Source organism: Amblyraja radiata, chromosome 12 (genome assembly GCF_010909765.2).
Source record: "Amblyraja radiata isolate CabotCenter1 chromosome 12, sAmbRad1.1.pri, whole genome shotgun sequence".
Taxonomy (NCBI): domain Eukaryota; kingdom Metazoa; phylum Chordata; class Chondrichthyes; order Rajiformes; family Rajidae; genus Amblyraja; species Amblyraja radiata.
In genome coordinates this window covers 38,759,894-38,774,781 of record NC_045967.1, presented here as the reverse complement: position 1 = coordinate 38,774,781, position 14,888 = coordinate 38,759,894, and the positions used below count along the sequence as shown (strand labels likewise).

Sequence of the window (14,888 nt, the reverse complement as noted above, 5' to 3'; positions counted from 1 at the left end):
TCGTTATCCTTTTGCTATTAATATAGCTGTAGAAACCCTATGGATTTACTTTCACCTTACTTGCCAAAGCAACCTCATATCTTCTTTTAGCTTTTCTAATTTCTTTCTTAAGATTCTTTTTACATTCCTTATACTCCACAAGCACCTCATTTACTTCATGCTGCCTATAATTATTGTAGATCTCCCTCTTTTTCGGAACAAGATGTCCAATTTCCCTTGAAAACCAGGGCTCTTTCCAATTTTTACTGTTTCCTTTCAACCGAACAGGAACATAAAGATTCTGTACTCTTAAAATTTCCCCTTTAAATGTCCACCATTTCTCTTCTACATCTTTCCCATAAAACAAAATGTCCCAGTCCACTCCTTTTAAATCATCTCTCATCTCATCAAAGTTAACCTTTCTCCAATCAAAAATCTCAACCCTAGGTCCAGTTCTGACCTTCTCCATAATTATATTGAAACTAATGGTATTGTGATCACTGGACCCGAAGTGCTCCCCAACGCATACCTCCGCCACCTGTCCCGTCTCATTTCCTAACAGGAGGTCCAGCACTGCCCCTCCTCTAGTAGGTACCTCTATGTATTGCTGCAAAAAACTATCCTGCACACATTTTACAAACTCCAAACCATCCAGCCCATTTACAGAATGTGTTTCCCAGTCTATGTGTGGAAAGTTGAAATCTCCCACAATCACTACCTTGTGCTTACTACTAATATCTGCTATCTCCTTACATATTTGCTCTTCCAATTCTCGTTCCCCATTTGGCGGTCTATAATACACCCCTATAAGTGTTGCTACACCTTTCCCACTTCTCAGTTCCACCCAAATAGCCTCCCTAGATGAGCCCTCCAATCTATCCTGCCAAAGCACTGCTGTAGGGAGACTAATTGAAGGTAAGAAGCAAATATCCTCAGTACTCTCCCAATAAAAGTTTAATTTTAACAAACAAAAGCCATACAATTTTAAAGGTAAAAATGTCCTTTACATCTGAAGTTGCTTTACAGGCAATGGTGAACTATGAAAGTGTAGTGACAATAATGTCAGAAATTTAGAAGGGAATAAAAAGTTTAAGGGCAGGTTGTTCTTCCTTTGGTGATTTTACTTGGATGGAGGTGGGATGAGCGGGAATTGTTTATTGGTACGCATAGGGCAGCATATTCTAGACACCAAAATGAAAACAAATTAAGAATACAGCTCTATAAGGTGCAGGTCAGGCCATATTTAGTTTTTGGAATTTGAATTGTAGTACTGTGAGCAAATTTGGGCCACTGAGGAAGGATGTGCTGGCTCTGGAGAGAGTCCAGAATAGGTTTACAAGAATGATTCCAGGAATGAGTGGGTTAGCATATGATGAGCATTTGACAGCACTGGGCCTCTACTCACTGGAGTTCAGAATGTTGAAGGGGGGACATTGAAACTTACAGAATAATGAAAGGCATAGATAGAGTGGATGTAGAAAGGATGTTTCCACTGGTGGGAGATTCTAGGACCAGAGGTCATAGACTCAGAATTAAAGGGCACTCTTTTAGAAAGGAGGTGAGGAGGAACCTCTTGTCAGAGGATAGTTAATTTGTGGAAGTCATTGCCACAGAGAGCTGTGGAGGCCAAGTCAGTGGATATTTTTATGGCAGTGATGGACAAATTCTTGATTAGAACGGATGTCAAGGGTTATGGGGAGAAGGCAGGAAAATGGGATTAGGAGGCAGTGATCAGCCATGATTGAATGGCGGAGTGGACTCGATGGCCGAATGACCTAATTCTACCCCAATAACTTCTGAATTAATATTATAAAATACATCAAAAAAGAAAGATTAGAAATAGGAAGGGGAACTGTACATCATTAACTGCAGATATTCCAAAGGATAAACAAAATGGCAAATAATGGAAACTTCTCTGTGAACAAGGATTTAATAATGTTTACACATTCTCATTATAAATTAAATTATTTAATAAATTATCTTAGTATTACTTCAAAGCCAGGTCAAGTGTATAATCGAATATTTGCTCAGATAATCAATATATTAATTTACCACAAAGATAGTGTGTCAAATGGTGCATTAAATTAAAACTTGTAACTCAGAGGATCTGAGAGATTTTAGACATTTGAAAAATAAATTACCGAATGACCTGTATATGGTGGGTGAAAAAGTGAATCTTTCCAGCCATCTTTGGCTATGCATTAAAGTAATCAGATTACATAATTCTAATATTCCAACCTGCCTGAAATCAAATTTTGTACTGGCAACATAACTTATGCTTAACTAATTAATCCTTCATAAGCTTTCAAATATGCAGTAGAGAGGGAAAGGGTTTTCTGTTCAGCTCCATCAGCCAGAATTGGATGGAACAGTATCTTCGCAGTAGGCACCATCAGTTTTTTAATTCTCTTCAACACTTCAAAATTGAATTAATTTTAGATCACAATTGCTGGATACACTTGATAAAATGAGCACTGCATAGTCAACAGAATCATGGTGAATTACAGAACCAATTATCTGTCTCTTTAAACAGATAAAGGATGTATGAAACGGCAGCTTATACGTATTACTCTAAAAAAAAAATTCCAACAAATTATGTGCAGGAAAACGTTGAGTTTCTTGGTTACATAATGCACAAATCTATTTTCAACTTTGCAGCAAAGCAGTTCACCCATAATATTCAACTCAGCATTAGCAAGGTCAAACATCTTAATTTGTACCCTATTCACCATTATAAACTCCATCACTGCAGTGGCTCTGCTAGTGCACTGCTAGTTGATTTACTTTCCAAATCCTAATCCTTTAGTACCAAAAAAGACATGAGTCTCATGCACATGGGAGCATCAAGAAAGTGGCTCTCTGCTATCTTCTCAAGGAGGCTGTAATGGATGAACATTAAATGCTGTTCAAAAGTGGCACGGTGGTGCAGCGGTAGAGTTGCTGCCTTACAGTGCTTGCAGCACCGGAGACCCGGGTTCGATCTCGACTACAGGTGCTGCCTGTACAGAGTTTGTATGTTCTCCCCATGACCGCGTGTGTTTTCTCCGAGATCTTCAGTTTCCTCCCACACTCCAAAGACGTACAGGCATGTAGGTTAATAGGCTTGGTGTAAATTGTCCCTAGACACAAAATGCTGGAGTAACTCAGCGGGACAGGCAGCATCTCTGGAGAGAAGGAATGGGTGATGTTTCGGGTCGAGACCCTTCTTCAGACTCTCACTAGTGTTTGTAGGGTAATGTTAATGTGCGAGAATCGCTGGTCAGCGCGGTCTCGGTGGGCCGAAGGGCCTGTTTCCGCACTGTATCTCTAAACTAAACTAAAATATTAAACATAGGATTCAGAGTATTATTGCTTTTTAATTCATAAAATTCTGGAACCAAAGGCAGCTGGTGTCCACTTGTAAAACCTACACATTTATAGCCATCAAACTATCTGATTTCTTCAAAAATCATCATGTTACTTATAAATTAGTAGATGCAAACATTTTGGGCATATGATAGATGAAAAATAGTTAATATAAACCTGATCTGGCCAATGTGCAACTCCAGACCTGCCACTGAGTTGAATCTTAACTACCTTCTTAAGGGCAATTAGAGATGGACACAAAATGTCTACTTTAGCACTGCTGTCCTGTGAATGAATGCATTTGAAAAATAAATTGACAATGAAAACACAAGCTTCCAAAATGTTTTTTATTGCAACTGGGCTTTTAAAAGTATACTACCATCTGTAATTGAGATTCTTTCATCAAGTGCTAAAAATACTTTTTAAATTACAATTTTGTACGAGTTAAAGTCCAGTGAGGCAGCAATCTCAAAATACCAGAATGTCCCTGTTCATTAAATGTAGGATATAGAAAGTAAAGATTTCAGTATGCATAAAATTTGCATCTAAATTTGAGATCAAGGATCTGTTAATCCTCTGCACTACTATACAATAAAATAAAAAAGAAAGTGCAGGGAATGGACTGGGCAATTTGAGACATTTAATCTCTTTATTTAAAATAGTCTTACTAGACTATTTAACTTTATTTTAAAAACAATGCATACAAACTCACCAAACCTGTTTGGTTGCTCTAGTGATACTAATTACAGAGCGTGATTACAAACTAAATAAATCACCCTCCTCCACACGTCCACTCCCTACCTACCTGCCTATTCTTAAGAAACCACATAAGCTGGAAATCTGATTCCCAGTCTGCTTCATGATTTAATAATGGGATAACTGTAAAACTGCCCTCAAGATGTTCTATAGGGAATGCTTTATTTGGGAACCATATCCTACTGCCATGCACTTAGTAAAAATGTATGCCTTATTACAAAATAGCTACAGAAATATCAAGTAAGATATGTTTTCCTATAAAAATAGGGAGTAAATAAAAAAATATTACCCTGTCTATAATTTAAATAAATTAGAATGCAGAAAGCCTTCAACCTATTTGATCTTACCCTTCAGGAACATATTCTATCTGCTTCTCATTACAGTATCTGGTGCCTTCAAATAACCTAGTATTTTTTTTATTGCCTTACAATGCCTGCAAAGTAAGTTTGCAGTCAAAACTGGGATATATTAAGCACTAAGAGGTATATTAAGAGATATATTTCTCAATGAGAGAGGGAAAATAAAATTGGCAACGCATCTTTAGGATTCCTAATGTGCCAAATTCTTGCTGCTAAAGGTAAAGCTTTAGATTCATGTCAGCATGGACGAGTTGGGCCAAAGGGCCTGTTTCCACACTTAGGGCCTGTTTCCACACTCCATGACTCTACATGCCACTTTTCAACATTTAGGAGAAATATGTGCAATGAGGCAAAAACAAGATAATATCAAACCAACTTTTCGGAAAGTTCTTGGAGACAACAAGAAAAAAACCAGGAAAGTATCTACTTTTCCTCATAAATTTAGAAAGTTCACAGCATTATTAGCCACACGGTAAACCACTAACCATGCAACAACAGTGGTAAGCTTCAGATCCTTGTGCTCAATGTTATGGGGTAAAATATTGTGACAGATATCCCTGAAACCCCAAAACAATGTGCAAAGTAGAATCTGTTCAGTCAGCTGTACTTGCTCAAAATAAAATTCCACGCAGCTCTCTTGATTGCCAGAAACAAAGATCAACAATGTTTGAATTGCAGCAGCATATTGAATCAAACATCTTCTTGATTCATGTTGAAGATAATGTAGCATGTCTCCAAGTGATCTGGGCCCAACCGATGCTCAAACTGATGTTGAAGGTCATCGGGAGTCAAACCTTTGAGAAATTGAGAAGCAATTTCATGGAAAAGGGTCTGACCAACATCATCTGCAAACAGAGAAAATATGCAAGTCATTTAGTTTCAAAATAAACCGAGTCATCTTAAATATAAATGCAAATGAATCAAATATCAATTCAACAATAGTATTCTGTTTTATCTTAGATGAATTAGTCTTAAAAATGCTGAGGTCCACACCACTAACATACCAAAGCCCTCTCCCCATAATCAAATACATGGACCCTAGCCATCATTTTGAAAATAATAATTTACGTCAAAGCATCCACCCAGAATATTAATGATGAATCTGATGGTAATGAGCACTGACAAAGACACCGTATTTTTTATTTTCTCCACTCAAAGATGAAACTGTCTTTTGGAAAAGGTAATTGATTCCAACAAAAACAGTCTCTTACCCTTAATAAATGTTTAAGATCTAATAGGATCCTTGGGAGAACTCTACCGGTACAAACATACCAATGCCTTGTAAAGTTGCAAGAGTGCAGACCGGGAAAACCCCAGATATAGAGCACCTACATATTGAATGGGAAAAAGATCCTGTGAATGAGCAAAGATCCTACCAGGTCAGAGAAGAGAAAACAATATAAAGATATTTTCTGAACACCAAACCAGATTACCATGGAATTGTTTCGCAAAATGTTCATGAATCTACAAGAAGGAATACAGTGACTCCCAGCTCAATTATCTTGAAAAATGAATTTATGCAGCATATATGTAACAAATAACTGAAATGTGTCACATGGTATTCAAATGATTAATATGAATTGATTTAAAAAGGCTTTGCACCTCCATTAGGATGATAGACCTATTTTATGGTTCATAAAAAATACTTCAAAAGTCAAAATGCTTTATGTGCACTTGGGCAGGAAACATGTTCTCGATGTGGGGGGGAGTGCAGAACCAGGGGCCACAGTTTAAGAATAAGGGGTAAGCCGTTTAGAACGGAGATGAGGAAACACTTTTTCACACAGAAAGTTGTGAGTCTGTGGAATTCTCTGCCTCAGTGGGCGGTGGAGGCCGGTTCTTTGGAAACTTTCAAGAGAGAGCTAGATAGTGGTCTTGAAGAGAGCGGAGTCAGGGGATATGGGGAGAAGGCAGGAACGGGGTACTGATTGTGGATGATCAGCCATGATCACATTGAATGGTGGTGCTGGCTCGAAGGACCAGCTCCTGCTCCTATTGTTTATTGTCACTCAGATTTCTGCATCAGATTGTGTTGAAATGAAGGTGGAAGAAAAAACAAAGTCCTTTGGATAATGATCCAGTTTTCACATATTAAAAAAAACTGAAATACTTTCAGTACGGCATCAGAATGTGGACCAAATTGATCACTATAACCTTTACAAGTTTGTATGTATGGTTGTTATGAGCCATGGGAACCAATATCAAAATAAACCAATCAAAGCCTATCTATTATGCAAGGGTCAAGAACACATCTTTTGCATGGAGAGGCAAGACACCAGAGAATGAACAAGACACATATTAATCAAAAGTCAATACGATAGCTTATTCAATACAAGTGCTTAATCAATACAAGTATAATTAGTATACGGAATGTACAATAGTACTGCAAAAGAACAGACCCTTCGGCCCACAGTGTCTGTGCCCAATATGATGCCAAATTAAAGTAATCCCTTGTGCCTGTACGCAATCCATATCCCTTCATAGCCTGCATATTCATTTTGGTTCCAGCACCATCCCTGGCAGTGCGTTTCAGGCACCCACCACTCTATGTATATTAAATAACGCCCTCACACCTTAAAGCTATGCCCTCCAATATTTGTTATTTCCACCCTGGCTAAAGATTCAGTCTACATTATCTATGCCTCTGATAATTTTATAGACTTCTATAAGACATTGTGTGTGTGCGCGTGTGTGTGTGTGCGCGTGTGTGTGCGCGTGTGTGTGCGCGTGTGTGTGTGCGTGTGTGTGTGTGTGCGTGTGTGACAACAGACGCCAGAGTCACACTTTTCCACCACTACTCTCTGCCTTCTAGGGGTAAAACAGTTCTGAATCTAAACTACAAAGTCACAAGGATTTCATCATATGCTTTACTAGTGTTAATATAAATAACAGCCACTGCCCTCTCCTCATTAGTCACCTTTATTACCTCCTCTAAAAAACTATATTACATTTGTGAGATCTTGACCTTCCCCAGACAAAGACTCGCTACCTGTCACTAATTAGCCCATTCTCTTAATTACTAATTGTTTAAGTAATTATTTAATTATTATAAAAGGCTGATTAATAATGTTATTCCACCGCAGTCTGTTAGAACGGTATCAGAATATTAACATAAGAGGGAGAACAAATATATAAATGTTGAAAAGTTTTTCTGTTTGAAAGAAATATATCAAAACAAAAATTCTGCTCTGTCCAATAGCTACAGTCCAAGAATTCCCATTCCTCCCTGTCCCAGTGCTCACACCACCTAACCTCATCAGCTAGCGTACAATCGTAATGATGGATGATGGAGTCATCAGCAGGCCATTGCAATTCCATGGAATTCCCCTCTTAGGGTCTCCATTTTGTTATTATTTACCAAATCACTAAACAAATCTTTTTCATGGTTAGATCTGTCAAAAAGTTGTCCTAAATGAGTAAGCCACAAACATATTCAAAAAGTCATAAAATAAACGTATTTAAAATATCTTTAAAAAATGTGATTAACTGATAAAGTAATATTACTATATTCACAATGCAAGTCCCCAATTCAGCTATGCAGATATGCAGACCAAACCTAGGGTAAAGAGAAGATAATTATACTATGCAATATTTTGTGAATTTTTGTAACGGGGAAGGTCTGGTACTGGAGTTAATTGAAAATTAACATTGACTGAATATTGACTGAATTTTACAGCAAAAAGCTATATGCTCTTTGCTGCAAAATTAAGATAGCCCTCAAGAAAAAGGAACACGTGTTTCCATTGAAAGCTAATTCCATATTGAAGTTCTCATGGTCTTTTTATTTATTTTGAGTTGTTTGAGATATGTTGAATAACTATTTTGTGAATAGTTTTTGTTTATTTTAACTGTTTAAATCTATTTGAATTTCTAAACATCCCTGATTTTCAGAAACATTTGAAAAAATCTTTAAAAAGGCCTCTGATCGAGGCCAGCAGGATTTTCTTTAAGCCACACAACACGGTGATGCATGCATATTATATCACAATATTCATGTTCTAATTGATAGGCAGCAGGACAGCAAGCCAGAATTTCATGTAATTCCATTGCGGGATTAATAAATATTTCTTCCTACCGATACATTTTTCTTTCAGAGACTTAATGGTACTGCACAGGTTGACAGCAGTTTCTTCTTGACCACCTCTTTCTTCACGAAATGAATCATTGGTGGCTTCAACTTCCATAGCTGATCGAGCGTTACATACTATTTCTGCCACATCAACTTCTTCCTCTTCAAAATCATCTGGGTACTCTGTATAGTCCATCTCATCAGTGGCTGCCAATGACAAATTTGACATACAAAGTTTAGAACATGGTTATATTTGCTCATAACTCATTCATTCACTGTTGGAACACTTAACTCGTTATTCAGTGCAACATCATCTTAATAGTAGATAGCTCCAAAATCAATAAATTGTATGTTTTGCAAAAACAAATGATGTCTATCTCAGTCACTGTACACTCATATAGAAATGGTTTATTGCACCCAATATAAAAACTAATTGCAGAGTTTGCAGCAGCTTAAAGATTAGAGTGACTTCCAATATAATTTTGTTTTATAAATCATGATTCTGGTTGTCCTCAGGCAAGGAGCCTACTATTGCTTCGTAATGGCAATGCTGAGAAAGTGAGGCCAAAGCTGCTGCATTGCTGTTTTTTCATTTGGCTGAACAAGGGATTAATGATCCAATAATGTGTTCTTTATCAGTTGATATTCACATCTATCAGTACCCATACCTCCAATAAAGGGTAACAAGAGTTCTTACCCTGGAGATAACTAATGGAACATTTTGCAACTACTATCTGCTTAATTGCTGCATAATTAATTTTCACTATGGCTTTTCCATTAACTACCACATTTTAAGAACGTTTTTATTGATGGTAGACAAAGGGTGTATGTAGTGAGAGAAAACAATCAGGCATGAGACACATAATGTTTACCAAACAAGTTCTGAAGAATATTCCATCACAGATTATAATGTTCTGTCTCTTTATGCCCATAAACTAATCTAGTGATATAATCATTGGTAAATTACGAACGTCATATTTTTTGTTTGTTAGACCTCTTTGAAGAAGGGAGTGATGTTATTGAATGAAACATGAAATTGGAAATTCCAACTAAGATTGTATGAAGCCTAGCAGGCTGAAATTACGTTACTTTGCAAATCAATTGTATAGTATTGTTCCCACAATGTTGAGCCTCAAATGTTCTGTACATGCATTAAATATTCATGTCAAGCATTTTCAATTTAAGTCCAGCACCCTGACATTTGTCATGGAGCAGCACTTCTATCTTTTGGGGAAGTATGTTAACTTTAAATAAAAATCTTCCATGTTAATTATAATGTTCATAACTTCCCACAGCTCTTCAAGGACTTTTTCTGTTCCATTTGTGTAGACAAAAAGTAGTTCAGTAAAATGGGCTAACAATTCACATGTTACTGTAAAGAGGGCTAAGAGCCAGTGGCATAATAGCACAGTTAATAGAACCATACCTCACAGCCCCAGTACTTAGGTACAATACTGACCATCAATGCTATGTGCTTGGTGTGTGCATGTTCTCCCTGTGACTGTGTGGGTTTCCTCAGGGTGCTCCAATTTCTTTCCACATCCCAAAGACCTGCAGTTTGGTGGGTTAATTAACCACTGTAAATTACCCCAAATGTGTAGTGAGTTGAAGAGCTGGCAGAGTCTTGAGAGGAATCTGGGGAGAATAAAATTAGATTGGTGTAAATGGGCGATTGATGGTCAGCATTGATTCGGTGGGTCAAAGGGCCCGTTCCCTACTGTGTGATTCTATCAAAGCTAGATACAGCAATTATCACAAATTCTGGATTTTTATAAAGCAGCATGAAAAGCTTCAGTAAAAATATCACCAGGATTTCAATCAAGCAGATGTGTGAAATATTCAAGTTAAATGGAGAAGAGTCAAGGTGAGGATGATCCAAGATATCAATTAAGAAGATTACCATAAATTAAAATTTAATAGTTCCCAAGGTGCAATATTTACTTTGGCGTCAAGAAAAAAAAAATACTGTATAACCGCCTGTGACAACGCTGGAAATATGGTTACGTTGGAAATAAAAATAGCATCAAAAAAGTGTTTCTACACATCAAACTACCTTCTGTAACCGCTGAGGTGTCAGCACTTGAAACTGGTACTGTCATTTCATCCTCAGCATGCTCCCCCGTCGAGGACAAACTGTCCTGATCAAAGTCATCAGAATAATTATCCTCTTCCTCGTGGAGTCCAACGTTCTCACACACCTCGGAGGGCATCACCGTTGCATTTCCATCATTTTGACCACGTGGTGAACAAGTGTCTTCTTCACCAGGATCCAAAGACTGACAGAGGTGATCAGTGATCTCATTACCGTCCCTTTTCCCAGAGTGTGCATCCTTCACAGAATTATATTTTGTAAGCTGAAATTCTTGGTCTATAATGAACAGCTTGAGGTGTTCCTGGGCGTAAGGTATCTTAAGGATAGTGTTGGCACTGGGTCTTTCTTCGGGATACTTGCAGAGAAGATTTTTGATCAGGTTGTGCAAATTTTCAGAGCAGTTCTTGGGTACACAAGCATACTCACCCTTAACGATTTTATAAAACAAGCTTAAGAGGTTCTTTGCATGAAATGCAGGTTTCAAAGCACAGAGTTCAAATAAAAGGCAACCAAGGGCCCAAATATCAGACTTAGAGCTGTAGGGCATGTCTTGACAGAGTTCCGGGCTTAAATAGCATGGTGTGCCAACACAGGTATTTGCCATATCCAAAGTGTGGGTCATTACTTTTGATATTCCGAAATCGCCCAGCTTAACTGTGCCCTTCTTTGTAAGAAAAATATTGGATGTTTTTATATCTCGATGCAGAATCTTCAGAGAATGAATATACTGAATAGCCATAACTAACTGAACAAACCACCGCATAACATCCTTCTCAGCAAAAAAACCCTTCTCTTTTTTAGACTGGATCAAGTCATCCAAAGTACCTCCATCACAATAATCTTGGACAATGAAGAGATACTCTTCTCCTGGATCAATGAAGTATTCATGACAAGTGACAACATGAGGGTGCTTGAGACTGGTCAAAATGGTTGCTTCTTGCATTACAGCTTCCTTGCTTCTCATCTTGAGTGATGAATCAATCTTTATTCTTTTGACAGCATGCAGCTTTTTGGTTTCCAAGTTATTCATTAAGTAGACCTCTGCACTTGCTCCTCTCCCTATTGTCATAACCTTCTCATATTTCTCCATTTTGTTTGGTTCATTTGTTGTTGAGAGCTCTGCGGCTTGCACTTTACACATAAAAATAAATGAAAATAAAGGTGATTTAAAATGATTTTTAATTAAACTATTCTTCTGTCATCTCAATAGAGATAATTTATGGAGACTTAAGGACCTGCAGATGCTTGAATCTTGAGTGAAACACAAAGTGTTGCAGTAACTCAACAGCTGGAGGAAATTGACAGGTGGTGTTTCGGGTTGTGACCCTTCTTCAGACGAAGTAGAGAGGAGAAATTTGGAAAAGAGGTGGGTCGGGCCTGATAAGTGATAGGTGGATCTAGGTGAGGAGGGTTTGATTAGCAGATGGGTAGACAAAGGCTAAAGAAGAAAAGGATGGTATAGGGTGGCAGATAGTAGAGAAGAGGAATTAAATATAAAGCTAGCTGGAGGGATATAGGTGGAAGGGGACAGGGGGGAGGGGGACAGGATAGTGGGAGAAGTGGGTGCGCACTGTAGTGGACATGGAAGAGAAGGTGGGGGAAGGAACCAGGGAGGTTGTGACTTAAAATTGGAAAATTCATTATTCATACCATTGGGTTGTAAGCTACCCAAGCGGAATATGTGGCACGGTTTCTCCAATTTACATGTGGCCTCGCTCTTGCAATAGAGGAGGTCCAGAACAAAAAAATCAATGTGGGAATTGGAAGGGGAGTTAAAATGGTTGGCAACCAGGGTTTTGCATTTATGGGGGTGTTTCTTGGTCTGGAGAGTTTGTATTATAAGGAGGCTGAATAGAGTTGCAGCATGGAACAGCTTTTGCAGTTCAGTTCCGTTTTAATTTATTGTCACGTGTACCGAGGTACAGTGAAAAGCTTTTGTTGCGTGCTAACTAGTCAGCGGAAAGACAATACATGATTACAATCGAGCCATGCACAGTGTACAGATGCATGATAAGGGAATAATGTTCAGCACAAAATAACGTTTAGTGCAAGATAAAGCCAATAAAGTCCGATCAAAGATAGCCCGAGGGTCACCAAAGAGGTAGATAATAGTTCAATATTGCTCTCTAGTTGCAGTAGGATGGTTCCGTTGACTGGTCACATCTGGGAAGATCAGAATGGCAACATAGGGTCAAGGGAATAGATGTCTATCTCCTCCTCCAGTACTCTTAAATTAGACTTTGCACTTCAATGCAAAGGCAAGATTATTCATAATTTTAGCAAAGAAAAATGTACCAAGTGGCAAATTGCTTAATATTCATGACACGACAACCATCTATGAGGGCACAAGTATATCGTTCTCAAGATAATTAGTTGCATTTTTTTTTTGTATCTATCATTACCATGTATATTTTTATTCTGTGTTTTTATGACAATTAACTGAGAAATAGTAATCCTAATGATAGTAAGAATAAAGCTCTGATGGCGGGGGGAAAAAACATTAGCCTGCTTCAGGAAAGTACATCAATATTCAGATTAAATCTATGGCCATACTGAGGAAAGGATATCAATATCCTGTTTCAGCTTATGCAAACAGTGAAGGGATTATTTCAATATTTCAGGTTTACAGCAGTGTTCAGGTGATTGTCAATATTCTGCTTGGTACATTGAGTGGTCAGGGAAGGAATTAACATTGTGCTTCAGACTTTCAAAGCAATCAGGGAACAAGGGTGCAGACGGCAAATGCTGGCATTTATTGTACACCCCTAAATGCTCAATTGTTATTAACATGTTTCATGGAAGTTTTCAGATATTATGAGGAATTGATAGCAGTATTAGAGAGAGAAACTTTCTGCCCATTAGGGAGGGAACGAGATGCTATCTAAGGATTTGTGCAGGGCATGCAGGATGTCAGAGATTTAAGAGGAAGAGAAGGATGTCAATTTGTTTTTGACAATACGTCAAGTGTCCCGATCAGGCTGATCTGGATAGGACCTGAGAGGTGAAGAAGCGGAATTGGTGACATGGCTTTGGGTCGAGGTGGATTCGAGGGAGCTGGAAGAGCAGAGTCTGGGCCGGCACATTCAACCCCCCCAGTCTAACCCCCGGCTGGACACCAGAGCAGCCGCCGCCTCCCCGCCTGCCCACTCGGCCCGACCCTCCCTCCTCGACCATCCCTGCCCCGCTCCTCCCTCTCTGGTTGAGTTTCCCTCCCCGACTCGCCCTCTCCCACCCCGACCTTCCCTCCCTCTCCCGATCCTCTCTTCCTTCCTGAACGACCCGACCCCCATGACCTCCCTCTGTCTGTCCCCTCCCGTGATCCACTCTCCCATCCCACACGACCCCTTCCTTTCCCCCCGACCCCCCCACCTGTCACTGACCCCACCCCCCACCTGTCACTGACCCCCCCCCACCTGTCACTGACGCCCCCCACCTCACCAATCCTCCCCCCCCCCGGCCCCCCGACCCCACCACCTGTCCCTGACCCCCCCACCCACCTGTCTCCGACCCCCCCACCTGTCCCTGACCCCACCCCCCGGTCCCCTCCCCACCTGTCCCTGACCCCCCACCTGTCCATGAGCCCCCCCACCTGTCACTGACCCCCTCTTCCCACCTGTCCCTGCCCCCCCCCTGCCCCTGTCACCCCCACCTGTCCCTGAGCCCCCCCCCCCCGGCCTCCACCTCATCGATATCCCCCACCTGTCCCTGACCCCCCACCACCACATCCCCACCCATCCCCCGGCCCCCACCTCCTAAACAGCCGCGGCGTCCCGTCTCTGGGGAAGTGACGTACACCACCTGCGGGGCACCCGGCCGGCAGCCAATCATCAGTAGCGGGGCAGCGAGCTGTTTCCGGTGCGGCCGGGGGGCTGTGGGCTGGGGACTGGGGGCCGGGGGGTTGTGGGCCGGGGGCCGGGGGCCAACAGGTGAGTGAGTGTTGTGAGTGAGTGAGATCCTATAGCGGATCTTTGAGTGAGTGGACCAGCGCTGGGCGAGCGAGCGAGCGCCGCTGTCCTCACATTTACCGCTTGTTGTTCTTCCAAAGACACAAATACTCACGGTTTATGATTTCAAACGAAACCTGTGGTTTTACGAACGCCGGCGCACGTTGGATGAAGATTATTTTACAAGTCCCTGTCGGTGGTGGAGCTGAGCGGGTCAGTCAGTCAGCATCTGTGGAGAGACGGTGCTCGGCTTGGGGTCGGGATCCTTCCTCACACTGATGGGGTGGTGGAGGGAGTGAAAGCTGGAAAAGAGAGAGGAGACAAAGCCTGGGAAGTGATAGGTG

The 14,888-nt window shown here is 40.4% G+C and overlaps 1 protein-coding gene across 2 annotated transcripts; it reads right to left on the bottom strand.

Annotated features, from left to right (window-relative positions):
* Positions 1-3,657: 3,657 nt before the first annotated feature.
* On the bottom strand, positions 3,658-14,834 carry LOC116979111 (serine/threonine-protein kinase Nek5-like). Of its 2 annotated transcripts, none has more exons than XM_033030581.1 (4): positions 14,660-14,834; positions 10,562-11,731; positions 8,515-8,715; positions 3,658-5,284 (listed from the first exon to the last, which is right to left on the bottom strand). In XM_033030581.1, exons 2-4 carry the CDS (start codon positions 11,688-11,690, stop codon positions 5,130-5,132), a joined length of 1,485 nt encoding a protein of 494 aa, XP_032886472.1. In that variant the 5' UTR covers positions 11,691-11,731; positions 14,660-14,834; the 3' UTR covers positions 3,658-5,129. The 2 variants fall into 2 exon arrangements, with proteins under 2 accessions (XP_032886472.1, XP_032886471.1); XM_033030580.1 differs by lacking the exon at positions 14,660-14,834 and adding an exon at positions 14,350-14,384.
* Between the last annotated feature and the right edge of the window lie 54 nt (positions 14,835-14,888).

Excerpts from the sequence above, each read along its gene's own strand:
- LOC116979111 (XM_033030581.1), bottom strand. The coding sequence starts at position 11,690 with ATGGAGAAATATGAGAAGGTTATGACAATAGGGAGAGGAGCAAGTGCA. Across the intron at positions 8,716-10,561 it reads CACCTCAGCGGTTACAGAAG|CCACTGATGAGATGGACTAT; the intron begins GTAGTTTGATGT and ends TGTCATTGGCAG. Across the intron at positions 5,285-8,514 it reads TCTGAAAGAAAAATGTATCG|ATGATGTTGGTCAGACCCTT; the intron begins GTAGGAAGAAAT and ends CTCTGTTTGCAG.